At 37.5% G+C, this 20,481-nt stretch overlaps 1 protein-coding gene across 1 annotated transcript in view; it reads left to right on the top strand.

Moving 5' to 3' along the window:
* The first annotated feature begins 1,113 nt into the window (after positions 1–1,113).
* Positions 1,114–20,481, top strand: part of Cntnap5 (contactin associated protein family member 5) — a 790,323-nt gene continuing 770,955 nt past the window's right edge. The window contains exon 1 of the mRNA XM_048812122.1: positions 1,114–1,632. Within this exon, the coding sequence (XP_048668079.1) occupies positions 1,551–1,632 (82 nt within the window). The 5' untranslated portion in view covers positions 1,114–1,550. The remainder of the gene's footprint in view (positions 1,633–20,481) is intronic.

The following is a 20,481-nucleotide window of genomic DNA, read 5'->3' on the forward strand; positions in this document are numbered from 1 at the left end:
TGCTGCAGTTGTGCAGCCAGCTGCCGAAGACTAAGGGTTGTCAGGAATCCATAGTGTAAAATAAGTATCCATAATTGTTAACGCTGTGGGTGAGAAGAGAGGGAGACATCAACTTCCTCTGAAGTGGGTAGAGTCTATCAACTCTATCAACTTGATTGTAAGCTTCACATAGGAGAAATCATTATGGTTCCTCATTTTGTTAAGGTTTGACAGCTTTCTGACAGTTTCCAATAAAAACAAAATAAGTTGATTCATGGCAAAGCAAGAGAGTCCCCAGACACATACTAGAAATCAGAGACAGAAACTGGATTTCTTATAGGGAGCCTCTAGGAAGAAATCAAAACCACTGGTTCCCTCTTTTTAAATGTAAATTCCTCCAGAGGAGACCTCAGATTTCCAAAACGCCAACCTGGGCTTCCACCCTGACTCTCATTACCACCACACCCATTAGTAGAGACTCTCCATCTCTCCCAGGCGCCAGTGAACCACCTAGGCTCCGGAACCCAAAGCACCGCGCACCCTGCAGTACTTGCCCGAAGCAATGTGCCAACATCGATGAGGGAGACGCGGACGAGGAAGGCCGGTGAAAAGATGAGCGATGGGAATAGGGTGCGGGGTCGGTAAAACAGGAGAGTGGACATAATGCTAAACCTCTAAATCAGATCCAATAATATCAATATCCATCAGCCTTCCTACCAGAGAACGAACGCAAGGGAAATTAAATCTCACAGTTCAAAGCTATACTTGCTCCTCCTTTCCAAAGGGAGGAAAAAAGGCATCTCGTTAGGTCATTACAAAGCTTTCCATGGGAAATTCTCTCTTCCTAATGCGTCTGTCCTTCAACTCCTTTTAGTATCCCTTCAGCAGCGTTCTTCGAAAACCTTGTTTAAATTTCAGTCTCTATTCATCCCCTAGATGGGGGATAGAGAAAGGCAAAGGGAAGGGGGAAGGTAAGGAGGGAGGGAGGAAACTGGGTGGGGAGGAAGAGAAAGAGAAGAGAGAGAGATTAAGACTCCTTTCCCTTGCCCTCCCAGGTAGCCAAAGCGCACCGCAGCGGCGCGCCTGCTGGAGAAAACTCGCCCGAGCGGGGCTAAGACCCGCCCAGGCCGCTCTTATAGGCGAGCGCGGGGCGGGCCTGTCCGGGGGCGGTGCCGCGCGGCCCGCTTGCCTATAAGGAGCTGTCCGCCACCCCGGTGCTGATTCCTGCTCTCGAGCTTGGCGAGGTGGATTTGGCTGTCCACCGAGCTAGGAGCCTGTCTTTGCAATTGGGTTTGGATTTGCACCTTTAAGGAGGGGGGAAGAGGAGGAAGAGGCGAGCCGAGGAAGGAGAGTACAGCAAGCGGCTCTTTCGGGGACTGTAGCCTCAGCCGCAGCTGCGAAGAAGCCCTCCCCACGGTTTCGGTGGAGCGTCTGGGCGCGGGATGGAGTGAAAGAGAGTACCTCTCCAAGGGGGGGTGGGAGGGGGTCAGAAGGTGCGGACAAGAGAGACAAGCCGCGGCTGGTGCCTGCGAATTTGGAATTCCATTGGAAGGGACCACTCACTCGGGGAAATGGATTCTGTACCAGGGCTGACCAGCGTATTGACTTTGCTGTTCTCGGGTTTGTGGCATTTAGGATTAACAGCGACAAATTGTGAGTACTACGATCTGAGGACGGGGAGGTGAGGTGGGAAAGGATAAAATTCGGAAATGCAATCAAAACCCCAAGTGTGTCTGCTCTGGGCACGGGAGGGAAGGAGGAAATGCTGATCAGTGTGGAACCATCGTCACTCCAACCATCCCAAAAGTTAGCAGAGCTCTCATGCGCAAGCCCTGCTAGATTCCCTTCCCTTCTCTCGCAAAGTTCCCTTCTCATCCTATCTAGCTTCGTGTTCTATGCCTGCTTAATCTCAGCCTGGGCTTTTGCCCCAAAGGGCCCCTGTTCCAATAGTATACACTGGGAGCTCAGCTTCCAGGGATAGAGCTCCCAGCCACAGCGCACAGTGACAGCGACTCATCTCTGAATGCAGCTGCCTTGGATTTGCAGTATGCCCAGCTCCCCACAATACCTAGCTTTCTACACTGCCTTAGGCAGAAGGTTTCAGTTGGGGTGTGTTGCAACCAATGGGCACTGGTTTAACCGAATTGGGAGTTTTGGCCTAAGAGTTATGGCCCGATGTAGTCAACCACAAGATCAATGGCTGCCCCTATTACAGGAGGAAGAGCTTTGATGCACACCCCACCCCCAAAATCTTTGTGCCAAGGAAACAGATAATGAGTATGTACTAAGTGTGCACTCTATCGTTCACACTCTAACCTCAGCAAGTGCAGGACCGACATTTAATTTAATAGGCAGGAAAGCTGGACACCTGGGGATCCACCACCTGCACTATGTATTTAAAGAACCCAGTTCGTCAAACTTGAATAAATCGCTAGAGCTATCAGAGGTTCAAGCTCAATTGCTCAGCTGCCTCTCTAGGCAGAGGAAAGGAAGTTTTTCCAGCTCTGGGAACTCCTAAATGAGAAGGAATGCAATTAAGCCATCTGTTTTGTTTCCAAGGATGGTTTATCATGGTCTCTTAAGTTTCTGGGTTTGCTCCCCTTTTCCATATCCCTGCCATGAACCTCAGAAATATTATCTATATTGAAACAGGATTATTATTATTATTATTATTATTATTATTATTAGCATTAGCATTAGTTTTTGCAATCTGTACTATCCCTTTTAGAGAAAGGAGAAAATAATATTTCTACTTAGGAATCCTTTACCTCACTTCCCACCTCTGTAAGTCCAAGAGGAGTTATATATCTCTTTCCAGTTCCAATGGGAAACAGACAAATATAATATACTGAAAACTGTCTGGAGCACAGTCAGTGTTTCTATCTGTGATCAGAAGTTTGGGAGATCTACAACCTACAGTTAGTGGTAAAGTCTTATAAAGATTTTACTGAAGTTTGTATTCTGAAGGAGGGATAAAGAGGCCAACCTCACTGGAAAGGAGGAAATTTATTTAGAAATTATTTCAGGTTTTGTGGGGGCAGGTTAGAATCTGATTTTTTCTTTATTTTTCCTCTCTTTTCTCACCCTCTCCCTTTCTTCTTCTCTTCCTCCCCTTCTACCTTCTCTTCTTCTTTCTCTTCCTTCTTCTTCTGTGAAATCATTCCCATGGTGCTTTAGAAAAAGATCTGAGTGGTTAGTAAAAGGAAGTTAGGTATGTTTCTGAGCTAGTTTCTCTACCTTCTAGAACACTAGAGGTCAGCATTGTCCTAATGATTCAAAGGTGTGGCTGTAAACTATCACTGTTTTCCCTTTAGCACATTTGTCTGTCTGAAGAGTAGATACTTTGAAAATCCACAAAGGTGGTAAAGAATAAAGATGAAATAGATAGAACATACTCCATTAGATTATGGTTTGGGCTTCCTCAAATAGCACTTTAAGAGCTTGGTGGGGAGATAGATATTTTTTGCAAATTAATTAAATTATGATTAATATGTGTTCATAATGCTCATGAAGCCTAAATGGCATGGACTTAAGACTCATGCTTATCATTGCTGATGCAGTTATAGAGATAATTCTGAACATTTAAAATGAAATTTTGTGATAATGTGATAATGAGCTTTAGTATTTCATCAATGACAGTTTAATTTCCTCATTTCCAATCAACGTTCCAATTGAGTGCACACTGCTTGCTAAATATTTTGGGGTCAATGCTTTTAAGGAATAATGATAAATGTTGATTATGCTGTACAAAAGTATTAATTTGGTGAACAATAGGATAGCAGCAGAAAATTACTCCTGAATTCAATACAGATTGGTGGTTTTCAGAACCTATCAAACAAAACCCCTAAGAAAAAGCCTTAACATTTCACATTTTCTATAGACTGCTATTGTTCACACTTTACTCATAAATATAGAGTATGGACTTACATCTATATGTCATTTAATGCCATTTATGCACATATCTTGAATAATAGCATTTTCTTTTCAAATGGCCATTTTTAAAATTTATTTAGAGAAACTATTTTTTAAAGAATAAAAATATATATCTCATGTTATTTGTGAAGTAGTCTTGAAAATGGATTATTGACCCAAGTTTTTTTCATAATACATAGTTATACTACTAGACTTTGTTCAAGTGATAATAACTTTAAATTGTTTTTATATTTTTATAATTGTTTGTTGTTATTATTGTTGTGTGGGGTGTGTGTGTGTGTGTGTGTGTGTGTATGTTTAGTTCTTATGATCTGAGTAAAACTTGGGAATTTATCTCCAAGGAAAACATGAATGCTGATCCGATTATAGATTTTATAAGTTTCTGATTAAACAAAATTAAAATGCAGTCAGTTTAGAAGGACTGGCTATAATATAGATATTACTAATATCTGCTGAGAATATAATTACCAACCAATAATAAAAACTCTGGAAATTCCCCCATTCCAGATTTTTAGGATATTAAATAGCTAGAACATTTCCTGTGGGTTTACCCTAAGGGGATTAGTTAATTTCAAATGTAGATATAACAGACCAATGTTAAATGAAAAACCATTTTACATATAATATCAACTCCTTTGACAAAGGAAGCAGCCCTGTAACTTGATAGTTCATAAAGTAAAACCAGGAATAGAAGAGCTAAGAAGTTCTAGTCCTAGTTATTCTATAGCTAAAGTATCAAATACCCATCAGGTCATTCAACCTTCCAGTGCTCACAGTTGGCTGAATAGCAGAAGCTGTTATATATGTCTGCTCTCAAACAGAACAGCAGCTTGATGTCTTACTATAGAGATTCTTCAGGTGTTAGATATGTTGATAGTCTGTTACAAAGAGAGAACTTGCATTCAAAATATAGTAGGAATGGGGATATACACAGGGATACACATAGGGTGACTATGTATTTTACAGAATAAGCAGATGTTATGTCATTATAAATCACCTTAATTTTGACCAAAAATTGCTTAAAATTATTGTTTAGCATCTTATCTAAGTTTGCTGCTGCATATTAGTTTCAAAGTATAAAACCTAGAGAGAGTACTGAAATTCTTCACTTTTGTTTTTTTCATATCATGCAGAAATGCACTCAAAATATATGAGGATGTTAATCATAAGGATCTTGAAATAAAGAAACCCACCATACCTTGAGTTATCTGAAGCCTACACACAAACCCAATCAATAAGTAATGGTATAAGTAAACAAAGATCATGCTGATCTTCTCAGCAGGAAAATCTTCCTTCTTTCCATAGTACATAATTATACTAGTACACTTTGTTCAAGTGATAATAACTTAAAATTGTTTTTTATGATTATTTGTTGTTTTTGTTGCGGTGGTGTGTACTTTCATTGGCATCTACAGTTAGCAAAAGTGAAGAAGCACTTTAATGCTCATTTAGAAGAGTCCTAAAAGTGTTTCCCACTGTTTTGAGTTGACTTTCTTTGATGGTACCATCCTTATGAACTCTCTTTTCATTCCTTTTACATGTCTCCCTATTTCCAAACCAGATTGGTATGTTTTACAATTGTAACATGTGAATTAAATGATAGACCAATAATTTTCCAACAAAACTCCAGACTTGATGAGGAAATTAGTTTCTATATGAATAACTGCTTCCCTCCCCACTTCTTCTTGACCTAATGAATAACTATCCTCTAAACTGCAATTTTCTTTGACTCGGCTCCTCTGCCCAATTACATTTGAAATCTTTATTGAGTCCCAGTTCCTTGGCTGAATTGCAACACTTTTCAGTGTCCATTTGTTATAAAGCAATGTGATAATATTCAAAATGTTTCTAAACTTTTTAGATGGAAATCCCAAGTCTTTTAGTTTATAAGCCAGAACTCTGCAAAATGCGACCTGTACATTCAATGTGAATTATCCTCATCAGAAAGCAAGGCTGGGATGGATCTAGTTACCTGAAAGGCCAGAAGACAGTAGTGATTTACTTAATAGGATTTCATCAAGAGGTTGCAGTGTACTCATTAGAAGCGTATAATGACATTTTTAATTCCAAGAGAAGATACCTTCATTCATCAAAAGTCTGCCACTTTCTGACCAATGACCTTGTAAAGGTTACTTACTTATCTTGATGATCTTTGTTTACTAAATGAAGGAATTGGATCAAATTATTAAGGCACTACCTACTTGTAATGTATTTTTTTTCTTAAACTGCTGATTTTTCCATTTTCTCATTCCATGTGTATACCTTGGAATGATTGTGTTCCAAAATTGTAAAGTAAATATAATTAGAATGATAGAATAATAGGTTTTAATTCCTAGCAACAAGAGGCACTTTATATCACTCACTTCATACACATAGTTTTATAAGGCGACTCAGCTAGGTAGACATTTATAGATTCAGTTTACAGACGAGTAAGTTTTAGGTTAATAGAAGTTAATGATTTCCCTAAGATCACAAAGCTAAACAATGAAAAAATTCAGTATTGGGAAGTATATTTATCTCTCTTTAAATACTAAATTCTTTGCAAACCATGACTTTCATTCCAATGCATTTGGTTAAGTGCTACATATTAGCTTTTGTAGAAATTGGGCATGGTTTCTCTGAGATTGGTGTAACTATATTGTGGCAAGCGGCATAGATCAGCAGTTTTTGCCAGAGTCAACTCCTGAGTCATACCTTTAAAAAGTAACAAAATAATTGAGATCTAGACTTGATGCAAAATAGTTAACATCACAATGATGAAAGATGAGAGGCCTCCCATCTGGATGGGTACCTGATGATTTATATAACTTTCATAAGTGTTGAGAAAAAAGACCTTGATAAGGAAAGGATATAGATAAAGAAATTGATGATTTGTGAACCCCTCTCCCACATGTACACACTTAACAATACCATGAAAGGAACTCCTCCTAGAGAACTGTGTGGAATACCAACACATTCCAAAAACAAGCCAGGTCGTCTGGCTTTAGTTTATTTGTATAAACTATCTGCTTGGTCTTTAATATACTTTTCCATTTGTAATTTGATTCACTTGGCTAATTAAATATGTGCATCTGCGCGCGCGCGTGCACACACACACACACACACACACACACATACACACACACATTTAAGCTAGATCTGGTACTCCCATACATTACAATTTCAAAAATAGCACTTCTCAAAATCCTTGTCTCCTCAACTAGGATGCTAAGGTCCCTGATGGTCATATTTTATTGCAATGTCTATGTCCAACACCTAAGACACTGGATAAGGAAGTGAATAAAAAAATAAATAAATGGTTTCTTATTAAGTTTTTTTTTTTTTTTTTTTGCAAATCGGTGCTTTATGGATATAATTAAAGTTAGAATTCTTTGTGGTATATTCATATATGTACATAGTATAATTCTATTAAGATTTTTTTATTCCTTAACTGAAATTCTTGATGCCTCTTGCTAGATTATTATTACTTGTGGGTTTTTTTTTTTTAACTTTGCTGTTGTTATTTTGTGGTTGTTGCTTTTTTTTTTTTTTTTTTTTTTTTTTGGTGGTATTGGGGATTGTACCCAGGGCCTTATACATGCTAGGTAAGTGCTCTATTGCTGAGCCACATCCCTTGCTCTAGAGTCTTATTTTGAAAATGTATATATTTGTTTTTATTTTTTAAACTAATAAGTAGTACTTATTATCATTTTAAAAATCCAAGGAATAGGGTATCTGTTAAATTAAAGAGCAGAAGCAGTTTGGATTACTTTATCGAATGTGTAAGCTATGTAATGGGACCCTGTGTCTGTATAAGCTTGTATGCCTTCATATGGAAATTATCTTCTTATGTGGCACTGCCCATTGGTTTATTAAAGACAAAGTCTGTTCATTCATTTTATTTCAGTGCCAAGTTGGAACTAATTTTTATTAACTTGCTTTATATAATTTTAATGAGCATTTCCTATATAGTCTAAAAAATACATGATCATTTTGTTGTAAAAGTCCTTTTTTTTTAGCTCAAGGTTTGATATACAAAGTTTAGATTGTGTTCAATGGGGCTTTCATATTAAATTACTGAAAAGATTTTTTTTAATTGCAAAACTACAACATTATCCTGATAAAACAACTATGAAACTCCTATGACATCATTCATTTTAAGCCAGTTAGAGAAGATTTATGTAATAATAGTTTGTATGTATTACTCATTTGAAGAATTATCAGAGAAATCTGTCCCAAATGCTGTTCTTTTCCTGAAACTCAAGTATTCATGTGAAGCTGGAGAAATATATGAAAAAGAAGTGTAGTCCATGATCTCAAGGAACTTTGAACACTGGGCAGCCAGAAAACTAAATCTTTAACAATGTTAGAGTAAAAAAATTCAATAATAAAGGTAAGCACAAGGTGTGATGTAAGGCACAAAATGAGAATCTAAACCTGGCTAGAGCATCAAGGTATTCTCTTTGAAGAAAGTTAAATTTAAACTAAGGCTTAATAAGCTGAATCCACTAGCTGGAGAAAGAGGGGAAAGAACTTACTTAGCATAGGGATAGAAGTAGAAACATTACATTAATGGGATTTTGTTTTTATTTTTATTTTTAGAGCCATGGAGATTTATTTGAGGATTTTATATATATAGTTATCATAATCAGATTTTTTTTTTGTTTTTGTATTCCTCCTTAATCACTCAGTAAAGGATGGATTGGAATAGTCCAAGAACTGGTGTTAAGAAATCTAGTTAAGAGATGATCACAGTAACTCAGAGGACTCTCAGTAAGGATCTTAAGAAGGATTCTTTAGACTCTGCGGTTTATACACATTCGGAAAGAAAATAATGGTCAAGTAAATTCAAGACATGAGGATATATGAGCTAGTAAACTCACAGAAGGCACAGATTTGTGGTTAAAATGTATTCTATAGCTGCTTCCATTGTTTTTGACAAATGAAAGCTATAGATGCTAGAAAAGGTGCTCTGTTCTCTGAAATGAAGTTCTTCTCTGGGAATACCAAATAACCATATTCTCAGTGCAGTGTATTTCATATTTGCATGACAGTGTACAGCACATGTTGTCTGTATCCATCATCTTGATACATCTTCTAGTCTGTAAATTATGCTGGCTTTTGTCATCAGAGCGAGAACTAGTCATTAAGGAATATGTAATCAAACCTCGACATACTGGTTCTCATTCCCCCTCTGACAGGGGGGTAAACCGGGGAATCATCACTGTCATCAATGGCTGCTCAGTGGAAAGAGAGAAAAAGAGAAGTTGGCTGTGCCACGTTGATTTGCTATCATTGGTAATTGATTTTCAGGCATAAATTCCATGTCTCTACATTCCTAATTGCTTTTGTGCATATTCTTGGGGGTTGATTAATGCCATCTGTTCCCTGGATCAGCCGCATTGATGGAGTTTTAAGGAATGACAACAGTAATGGTGAAGATAGAAAGAAAGCGAAGGGGAAATGCCAAAACACTCCTTGTGATGTATATTATTTTTAACTATCCACCTTTGGAAGCAGAAATATCCCTCCAAAGACAGTGCAAGGAAAATAACAATCTAAAGAAATTCGCCTAACTGACAGATGTTTTGTAGGTGTTTAGTCTAGGCCACTATTCGCCGAATATATATGTTCAGATCCATCTCCTGTTTCCCCTCCCTCACTTCCTCTCTATTCCTTCCTCTCTTTCCCACCCCTTCTCTCTGTCATGTCGTCATACAGTTTGTGCATCATCCTTGACTTTTCCCCGAGCTCACTATTCTGTTAAGGATGGGGAGGAGGGGCCTAAGGGTGTTGAATCCCAGTGCTACCTTGTTAAACTGCATGGCACAATCACCAGTGTGAAACTCCTCCACAAGCCCTTACCCACACAGGCCTGAAATGCCAACGTCCAGCTCCAGGGCCCTTAGAAAGCCCACTGATTCCAATGCCCCAAACAACTCCTCAGCCAATTGCACTAATCCCCCGAATCTCTAATTATGGGGGTAGAAAGGCTTCCAATTCATAAAAGTAAGTTGTAAAGCATTTATAGAAATACAAATCTATGCTGAATAATACTTAAAACAGACATTAGAAAGAAAAATTTATAGAAATGTATACTGCATATTGGTGGGAGGAGAACAGACTGTTCTCAGTTGGGAAAAAGCAAACAGGAAAGTCCAGGATGTCTAAGAAAGTGGGATCTGTGTCCTCTTTATGCCCAGAGTAATCCCCAGTCTCTCCATATTATAAGGCCAAAAGTACAACACATAGGCAAAGAGGAGATAATGAAGGGCAAGGGAAAGGCATAAGTTGCATAGTTCTGGATTGATTTAATTCTCTCTCTCCCTACATACTTCCCATGGATACTAACTAACATGGACTTTGCAAAGTTGGCACAGTATAATATGAGTTACTCTATACACAGCGAACATGGTGTGGGCATCTAATAATTATGCCTATTATCACAATTGTTAGTGAATCTCAACATTCAATTATAATATAAAGTAGGACAAGGGCAATGACACAGTGTCACGCCAAGATAGATTGCTTGCTTCCTCTTCAACTGGATAATCAGGGCACTGAGTGATTGCCAAGGTAAATATAAACAAGCTCTTACTGTGACATATATGTCAAAGGGATGGTGGGCAGAAACTACCTCCACCTAACAGAGAAATATGACTATTCTGGATTCCTCACTTGGTTCCTGGACTCTAGCATAGTACATGCACTACTTCTGGTCCTTGGCCAGTGAAGTTACTTGCTGAGAAACTCAAAAAGGGAGCCTCATAAAAGAGTGGGAAACCAGGTTCATCTAGAGAAGTAGGAGGAGCAAAGAAAACTGAGCAGCCCCTTGCAGGTTATGTCAGCATTGTGAGAAAAAAAAAAATTGAACGGATCTTAAGGAAACACCAATGACCCTGCTCTGAGGTATGTGAGGGGAATTGCCATTTCCTACAACACACCATTTGCAGGAGGTTTAAGCAGATGGAGGTAGAATTGGAAGATCCCAGAGAGCTGTATTACCCTCTGTGTACCATGGAAGCTGCTTCTGGTGAATAAGTAGCAGAGGTGTTCATTTGCTCTTGTTGATTGTGAGTGAACAATCAGTTGCAGGTGCTATAATTTATGAATAATAAAGGCTCATTCCATCTGCAAGAGCCTCATCTTTCATTCATTGTGTCCATGGATATTTATGAAATGCCTATTGTCCATACACTTCTCTATACATTCCATAAAAGCCTTTTGTGCAATAGCAATGCAGTGTCTGGGAAAAAGGATTCCAATCACTGTTGACATAATTCCAGAGAAAGAGCCATCAAAATAATTATTATCTCAAAGCAAACGCTAGGTACTGTGACACCCCATCACTTCATTCCTGCTCAACATAGAAAATGCCTATTTCTTTTTCCAAAGATCTTTACTTCTGCTCTGTTATCAATGACCATCCTCTTCACTCTAATGTACCTACTTTCTTTTTTTCTTTTTCCTTTCCCTTCTCCTGTCTTCCCCAAATTCTACTCTTTTCTACTTTTTTTCTTTCTCATCACTCTCTCTCCTTTCTATTTTTCTTCTCTCATTCTGCCTGCTTCAATTAGTTTTTACTAAATAACTTTATTTTTTTTATGTTTTGTAGCCTTAGTTATTTATTTTCAAACTTTTCCACTAAAATGCTGTTTGCTGGAATAAAGACATGCACAAGAATCCAGGGAGTTCAGATATTAAGGCTGTAAGTGGCCACAGAAAAATGCAATTTCTTGAATTTTATCGAAAATACTCTGGTAAATTGTCATTCAGCTCCATATTACATCCGTGTTTATATTATGATAAAAATATTTTCCCCAAATCTCTAAACTTCATGAGCCAAGTTTATTAACTTGGCAGATAGCAGAGAGCAGCATATACCCAGGGGCACAAGCTTAAGATTTTTGGCTTTTTCTTCCTATTCATGTCTTCTAGTACTCAAAGCAAACTCTGGGTACTGTGTACTTTCTGTATTGAAGAAAACAACTTCAGTGTCTCTCCTCTTCTCAGAACAACAGATTGCTTCGTTTCCCATTATCAACTGTTACTGATGTGTAAGCTGCAGATTATGATTTATGAATAATGGGAAATAAAAAGGACATATCAATTCACAGAAAGGAAGGAAACCCACCAGACTCCTTAGTGGACAAAAATGACACTTTTTGGCTTCTGTAACTAAGAATTCCAAGCTCTCTCCCCAGGTCTGGGCTGCCCCCTATGCAATCACCTGGACATGTGTTGTCTTATTCATGAGGTTTACCTAGGAGCAAATGAGTTCTATGAGGAGCTGGATTGAGGTCAACAAGGGCATATTTTTTCTTTCCTGATTTCACAAGTTGAAATCACCAGAATAGTTAAAAAAAACAAAAGACTCGTGTATCTTCTTTTGCAATAATCATAAATATTTAACACAACCAAACAAAATAAAGGAAACAGATTGAAGTGTTGGAGCATTGGAAATTTGAGATAAAATTAACTAATGTGTTCTTTGCCTGGGTTTCAAACTTGCACCCTGTGTCAAGGTTGGTATTTGATGAAGTTTCATTCTGTTCCTTCTCACATTTCTATGGAACAGTGGTTCTCACTCCCCTTCTAGAGTGAGAATACACTGGCTTGAATGGTTAGAGAATTGATCTGAGGTCATATAGTTAGTAGATGGTCACGTTAGAATTTCAATCCATTTTTCCTGACTTCAAAGCTCAAAGCTGTTTTCTGTTTTATTTAACCCAGTGCTAAAGCTGAGCTAGTTTTTAACTTAAGGGGATAGGCATGTGTTCATCTTGCAGAACCTGGTCTCTCTGTGGGTAGAAAAAACCTTGTGTTTCCAGGACCACAAATTCTTCCCCAGTGTTCAGGTCAGATTACTCCAATATTGCACAGTCTGTTCCCCATACCTAGAAGTTACTGAAGTTCCTGTTGATCTACAAATTTATAAAAGCTGGATGTGTCACTCATTAAATCTTTCTGTCAACTCTTTGTGGCCAGGATGTATTACTAATGGCCTTGGAGAGTCAATGATCAGTGTCCACTATTAATGTATCTCTACATGTTTTGAGATAAAATTGCAGTATTTTTATCTCTATATTTTTTCATATCACTCCAAGAATGTGTTAGATACATGTTGTGGTTTTTTTGTTTTGTTTTTTAATCTCACACTTAACTGTTCATTTCAGCATTGTTCACAATAGCAAGTGTCCATCAGAAGATGGGATGAAGAGTAGGTGGTATATACACATGGTGAAATGCTATCTGGCCTTGCATAGGAAGGAATTCCTCTCATTGTGACAATGTAGATGAACACAGAAGATATTATACTAATGAAATAAACCAAGCAAAAAAATGCATATATAGCAAAACTTCACTTATATGTGGTATCTACAAAAGTCAAACTCATATAAGCAGAAAGCAGAATGGTTGTTGCCAGACACTGAAGGTATAGGGAGGAAAGAGGAGGTGTTGGTCAAAAAGTATGAAAAGTTTCATTTAGGAGAAATAAGCTTCAGAGTTTTCTTGTACATCATGATGACCATAGTTAAAAACAATAGTGTATTTTTTATAATTATTCAATAATAGTGAGATTCATTGTTACTTATTCATGTGCATAGAACAATTTGATTTCATTCCCCAGTACCTCCAACAATAGTGTATTTTGTACTTTAAGATTAGTTTAGATTTTAAATGTTTTTGCCACCCTGCCCCACCTCTGCCACAGAGAAAAGCCAGGTTAACAAAGGAAAGATTGCATTTCAAGGATACTGACAGAGAGAACTCTGGAAATCAGTAACTAAGTGATGGGAACCCTAAATAGCTTGAGGAGAAAGGAAAACAGCATAGAGAAAGGAACCACACTGTCACTTCAACCTTGGCTCCCAGGCCAGGGTGGAACTCCACAATGATGGGATAAGATAAATGGGAAAGTAACAGTAACCCCATCACAGCATCAGATTGGCAGGCTTAACTATAGGAGGATCTCACAGTCTTAGAGGCTTTAGTTTCAGTTTAGAGAACTGGGTGAGGTTTGAGTGACAGCTTTGCTCCACAATAGGAACTAATTGGGACTCCCCAACAATCAGAACACAAGTTGCTAAAATAGCAACTTATAAGCTTTATCCTGCTTTAGGAGCCAGAAGCAGACCTCTTGATGCTGCAAGAAGCCCTGGACTTTTATATGCCTCACAGGAAGGAGGACAGGCTCCTTAGAATGCTGCAGTTCCAGGACCTTTAGCTTCTAGAGCACATACCATGGTGCCATGTATACTTTTCCCTCTGGACCTAGGCAATATCCTAGCTCTGTCCTGAGGCTCCAGGTCCATGGCTACCAGTATGAGAAGCCTCACTGATTCCCATACTTCCCCCCATAGGATCTAGGGATAGTTTGATCAGAATTCTGTAATTCCTGGTAAAAAGTTTTTCTTTTTATTTCTCTTTTTAATTTTTTTTAAATAACCCATTGGTCATTTAGGAATATGCTGTTCAATTTCTGTGTATTTGTATATTTTCCACTGTTCTTTTTTTTGTTGATTTTCAGTTTTATTTCATCATTATTTGAGAATATGAAGGATATTATTTAAACTTTTAAAAACTTATTGAGACTTGAATAAAAAGTGGTATAAATATGTGAGGTAAGAATATGTAAATTAGCTTGATTCAATAATTTCACAATACATATATATTATATGTATGTAAACATTAGACAATGTGCCATAAATACATGATTTCTGTCAAGTAAATAATAAAAGTTTTGGCACTAATGAGGAAAACCCTATTCATGATCAAAGTTACAAACAAGGCAAGAATTGATTGGGAGGCATTCAGATATGTTCCTTATCTTTTTAAACTACAGGGTTCATCTCGGACATAGTTTGTAATCTCTTTTTCACTCACTAGGGATAGATGGTGGTTTAGATGGGAAGGTAGTTTGATAAGTGTGAACCCCAAACCACTATTCTTTTTTTTTTTTTTAAATATACATGTTTTAGTTGTAGATGGGCACAATAACTTTATTTTATTTTATTTTTTTATGTGGTGCTGAGAACCAAACCCAGTACCTCACACGTGCTAGGCAAGTGCTCTACCACTAAGCCACAACCCCAGCCCCAAAACACTATTCTTTGCCACAGATTACATGCTGGCCTTGAGCATCCATTTGGTAGACAAGGACCAGCTCTTGCACTGGTTTGATTCATTGTCAGTTGCATGGACAGCTAGACTTTTGTTTGGTGCTCAAGATCTCATGACTTTCTTCCTTCAACATAGGCTACTGTGTTGGCTTAATTGTGCCGTCTATCCTTGTGTCTCCTGTATGTTGTTTTTCAGCTGTTTCTGTGGACCTTCCCACTTAGGTCTAAGAAGTTAAGTAATGTGTTCAATATCCAGTGCCCTACAGCTATGCCTCCATTTTCCTATAAGTGGTTGCTACCAATAAGGGGCATTGAGCATCCTGAAGCTATTCCACTGAGGCCATTAATAACTTGTGTGTTCTAGTTCTCAAAAAGATTCTGCATTCTGAAGAAATAAAGGCCTTTAAATATTTAAACTTCATTTCAAAACCAGGATCTTTTAGTTTCCTAAATGAAATTGTCCATAAAATTTTTGTATGTAAAATAAATTACAAGGAGAACTGCTTCTGGGAAAATGGGAAAGCCCAAAATTCTGCTTCTCAGAGTATTATTTCTCTCCTGGTTCTTCATGAAGTTACCACATGAAGGGCTGTCTTATTCTAATTGCAGAAATCTCTAAGTGTAATTGCATGCAGAAGGGCTTAGGCACATGAAGGCTACAAGCTGGGAGCACTGCACCTGTGACAGTGCTGGCATTGGTCTATAAGCCAAGGTCCAGGTTATTAAATGCTTTAAGTGTTACCTCTGCCCCAAATCACACTAACCCAACAGACATCTGTTTTTTAAGTCTTATTGACACGTTATACTTATACATATTCATAGGGTACAATGTGATATTTTGGTATTTGTAGAATGCAATGATCAAATCAGAAGAATTTAGTTGGGCATGGGGTGCATGCCTGTAATCCCAGTGGCTCTGGAGACTGAGGCAGGAGGATGGAGACTTCAAAGCCAGCCTCAGCAGCTTAGGCACTAAGCAACTCAGTGAGGCACTGTCCCTGAATAAAATACAAAAAAGGGCTGGGGATGTGGCTCAGTGGTTAAGTGCCCCTAAATTCAATCCCCCCCATAAAAAAAACCAGAAGAATTAGCATATCCCTCACCTCCAACATTAGTCTCTTCTTTGTTGATAAAGTAAGAACAATAAGTTATGCTCCTCTACTGCACATTTAAGTGACTATTAGCTAAGAATAAGGCGTTGTATATTTCAAATAGCTCAAAGAGAAGTTTCTATTTTTAACCCAACAGAAATCTGTTTTTTTTTTCTTGCTGCTATTTTATATGAGTGTCAGGGCAAGACAATCTTATTGGCATTTACTGATTTGAAAAGATAGTAGCTTGTCAAAAAATTGCCTTCTCACCGTGATCTCTAGTTCGTGGTCAACAGCTATTTTTATGTTAAAGAATTATCTTGCAAAGGCCCTTGAATTATCCACCTCCAGCCCTGACATTCCCTTGGGACCTCCTCAAAGGAAGGGATCTCATGTTAGCTGTGATTAAATTGCCTGAATATAGCACAATGAAAGGCAAAGTAACTACCTGATAAATTGAAGCACAGGTGGGTGGAGTGAAACCCGAACAGAGGCAGCAACCTGGATCTGGAACAGTAGAAGTCCAATCCCCGAAGGAAGACACAGTGAGTGCTGTTCCTTGGTCCCATGCCTCCATCTCCTAAACTTTTTGAAAGAAAGGGACCTTGGGCCACCATCAGTGAGGACCTGTTACTGTACCCTGATATCAGTTAGTGTGAGTAGAAATGGAGAGAACATTCAAAATTAAGGAAAAAAAAAGTTGCATATCTGGAGTCAGCCTTGGTTTCTCATTGCACTGTTAATAATACCTTTAAGTGTTTGTTTAAAGTATCATCCATCAGAACATCCTTGCATTTAAAATCTGGATGTGCTTACCCCTCCGTTCAGTGAACTACAAATGCCCCTGCTCTATATTTTAATAGAATTTAGTGTAATAAATAATTTAATATACTGTAGAAGTTAGTATTATAAATAATTTAATAATTTAATATAGTGCAGGCCATGAAATAAATTATTAAAATAATTTAATAATGTAAAATAATACATTTATACATAGATGCATACCCACTTTTTTTTAACGATCTATTATTAGTTTTCTTTTATGGTCAGTATTAAATTAATACATGTAGAAACCATAGATTTGTACAATTGAATATTCTTTATACAAACCAGTTCTTTCAGTGACTGTCAAGATTTATTATACCCCAAAGTCAATATTGATTTGGGTGTCACCTTTGTGAATATGTACCTTTCTAGATAATGAATTGAAATGGGCATTTAGATGGAAAATAATATCTATTTATTTTCTGAAATCAAATGTGTTTTGCCAAGGGGAGGAACTTAAACTGTTGGGAGGTGTGTGGGCATGCTCCACCATGGCCGTTTTATTCAGGATGCTGCTTGATAAGCATGCTTTGCATTCTTATTTATTATCTTCTTTTTATAGTTCTCTTACACGGTTCTGTTGTCTAATAGACAGAATGTGAACTTCAAATACCTTTGGCTTGATAGTTTGGTAACATAATCTGGTGATACCGATGCTTGAGCATCTGGATAACAAGCACACATCAGATTAATGAGCAACTTGAACTTTGAATTTATTTAGACCAATAAACATAGACCTCCAAGGACATACAATTAGTTGAGGAATGCAGGACCAGAATACGATTACAAAATAGTTCCTTTGGTTTAAGATACTGATGAATTGTTTTGATACAGACTTATAGCATGTCATATGTCTAGGAAATATGGTATGCATGACTGTGGGTAAGGCTTTGTTTTTGTGTGTGCATATTTGTACCAAAGCTCTTTTTTTTATTTTTTCCTTGAAGAAGTCAGTACCACTTGCTTTTGGTAGATGACTTTGGTAGAAGACTTTGGTAGAAATTCTTTCTAAAAGTGTGAGTCTACAATAGTGACATTTTCCTATTATTCTTTTCACAACTGCTGTACCAATTTTGGGTACTGAGTCACAATATACACTCTGAATAATGGTTCATTTTACAAAGAACTGATAAGACATTTAAATAAAAGTATAATGCATACAGTTTTTATATATGCATGGATGCATATTTACTTTTCTATATAAGTTTGCACACCCTGCATTCTTGATTTGTCCTTTACAAACAAGATGTATTAGTTTAACTGTCATCTCAGCAAATCTTTTCCATTCATTAATGGTCTGATAAAAGACCTAGACTTAGGAAACAGTATCATAATTAAGTTCAGGCTGTGGCTTAGTAGTCAAGGGAATATATACTGTGAAAATTCATTAGTAAAATTAATCCAAGAAACATCTGAGCAAGTGAAACAAAATCAATTCAAGGGTAGAATGTATAACTCTATTGATGTTTTCACCCTTGTTGATACATTGTTTGGGGTAAAGATTTCTGTGTTTTCTGCATAAATATCAATTTCTGTTGGCAAATTCAATTTGACTTACTGGGTTCCTATAGCTAAGTGTTTTGTGGCTTCTTTGGGAGATGATGTCATTTTGTGTATAGAGAAATAAATATCCCACACTTGATGTCTCATTTTACACATCATCCCATTTTCATCCCAGATTAGAAAACAAGACCAAAATGGCACCATTAATGTAAGGTGCTGGGATGATTCCCAGAGGGAGCCAAAATCTTAGGGAGGTTTTTTGTCTTTCTTATTGTTGTGTGAGTGTGCACACATGCCCACACACAGCACAATACCTCCTCAGTGTTAATTAACTTAGTTCACTTTTTTTTTCCATAAAGAATTTTAACCCAGTTGGGGTAGAACAGTTGTTCTCAACTAGAAATGATTTTGCCCTAGAAAACATATGGCAATATCTGGAGACATTTTTGATTGTCTCAAAAGAGGGCTTGCTACTGAAATCTAGTTTAGAGGCCAGGGACCTTGGGAAGCAACAACTTACAAGCACAGGACTCCCCCAGAACAGAAAATTATGTAGCCTGAAATGTCAAGATAGCCAGGGTTTGAGAAGCTAGTTTTGATCTATTAGTCACTTATGAATCTTCATGTGTTTATTAAAATAGAAAAAAAAAGAGGCTTTAGTCTAGTATCTCTTTCCATAGGAAGAGTATTAGGAGAAAAAGAAGTAGAGTTTTGTCTCCTGATTCAGCCACTATTCACTGTATGAGTTGATTGTCACCATTCCGTATATTTTTCCCAAATAAGGGTAATGACACATATACCCTATCTGCTATTGTGAAAATAAATAAGAAAAAGAGTGATTTGAGAATCTGTGAAGATGTTCTGATGCAATGATATTTCTTATAATTTGTATTATTTGTGGGAGTAGTGGCCTCCCTGTACTCTCCTCCTTGGCTTTTAGACTGACAAGAGATAATATGGATGAGGCAGGCACAGAGCAAAGAGGGGCTAAGAGGACACATCCTGCACTAAAAACTGCGATGGCAAATTTCAAGCCATTTTTCAGTTTTTCTAGGCTCCTTATGGCTCAACGTTTCGTCTCTTCTTAAAAATCATCTGGTCAGGGCTTCTTTGGCAGGGTGCCATGTGCTTCAGGCAACAGCTACAGACTGTTCGTAGTATAGCACTTTGGGCCATTTTTTCTTCTGATAAGCCCCTTATGGATATATATGTCCTATAGATATATAGATAAGAACATTCTGAAATGAAAACTAAAGGTGCCAAAATGACCTGAGCTTCAGCAGTGACATAGCTGCATGTCTAAGGAAAAGCCATGAACCAATAATCTATTCAGATGACATTTTCTACTTCATTTAGCAGCTCAAAGATCATTGAAATAAGGACCCTGGCTTTGATGGCTTATCTGCTTCACTTCAATCTTCAATTTTTAAAATCAATTAAATCAGAAATACAGTCTTTAATTTGTCTTTTAAGTGGAAATGAGATGATCAGCCTTGGCCTTTACTACATGTCTGCTTTTTTAATAAAAGGCAGGTTGAAAAATCAGAAGTCAGAGACTGCAGAGTTGGATAAGAGACTTTTGAAGGTTTATAGTCTGGTCACAGCCTGCATAACCTATGTAGGTCTTCGCATTCCCTAAAAGCATTCCAGATAGTTGACAAGTCCATCCTATTTGACTTCTCAAGTGTAGAAATATGACTTCACAGAACAGTTCACTTCCTCAACATAGATTGTGATTGATACGACATCCTTCCATTTATCTAAGTCAGCCTCCAAGTATAAATAGATGACTCCTCTTACCCCTGCTTACCAAAGCTTCTTAAGCCAAGTCTCCTTGTCCTCTTCATGATTCTTCGGAAAATACCTAAGAACAGCCACCATGCTTCAAGAAATCTTGTTATTTCTTTTTATTTTTTAAGAGTTGAATTGGCTTTGTTTTTTATTCTAGATTTCGACAATACTTCATTTCATGGGATAGAATATGAAAAAGCAAGTAAAACAACAACAAAAAAATGAGATGAATTGGTCATTATCCTTGAAAGGTGGAG

The sequence above is a fragment of the Marmota marmota genome, unplaced genomic scaffold (genome assembly GCF_001458135.2).
Source record: "Marmota marmota marmota unplaced genomic scaffold, marMar, whole genome shotgun sequence".
NCBI classification, from domain to species: Eukaryota; Metazoa; Chordata; class Mammalia; order Rodentia; family Sciuridae; genus Marmota; species Marmota marmota.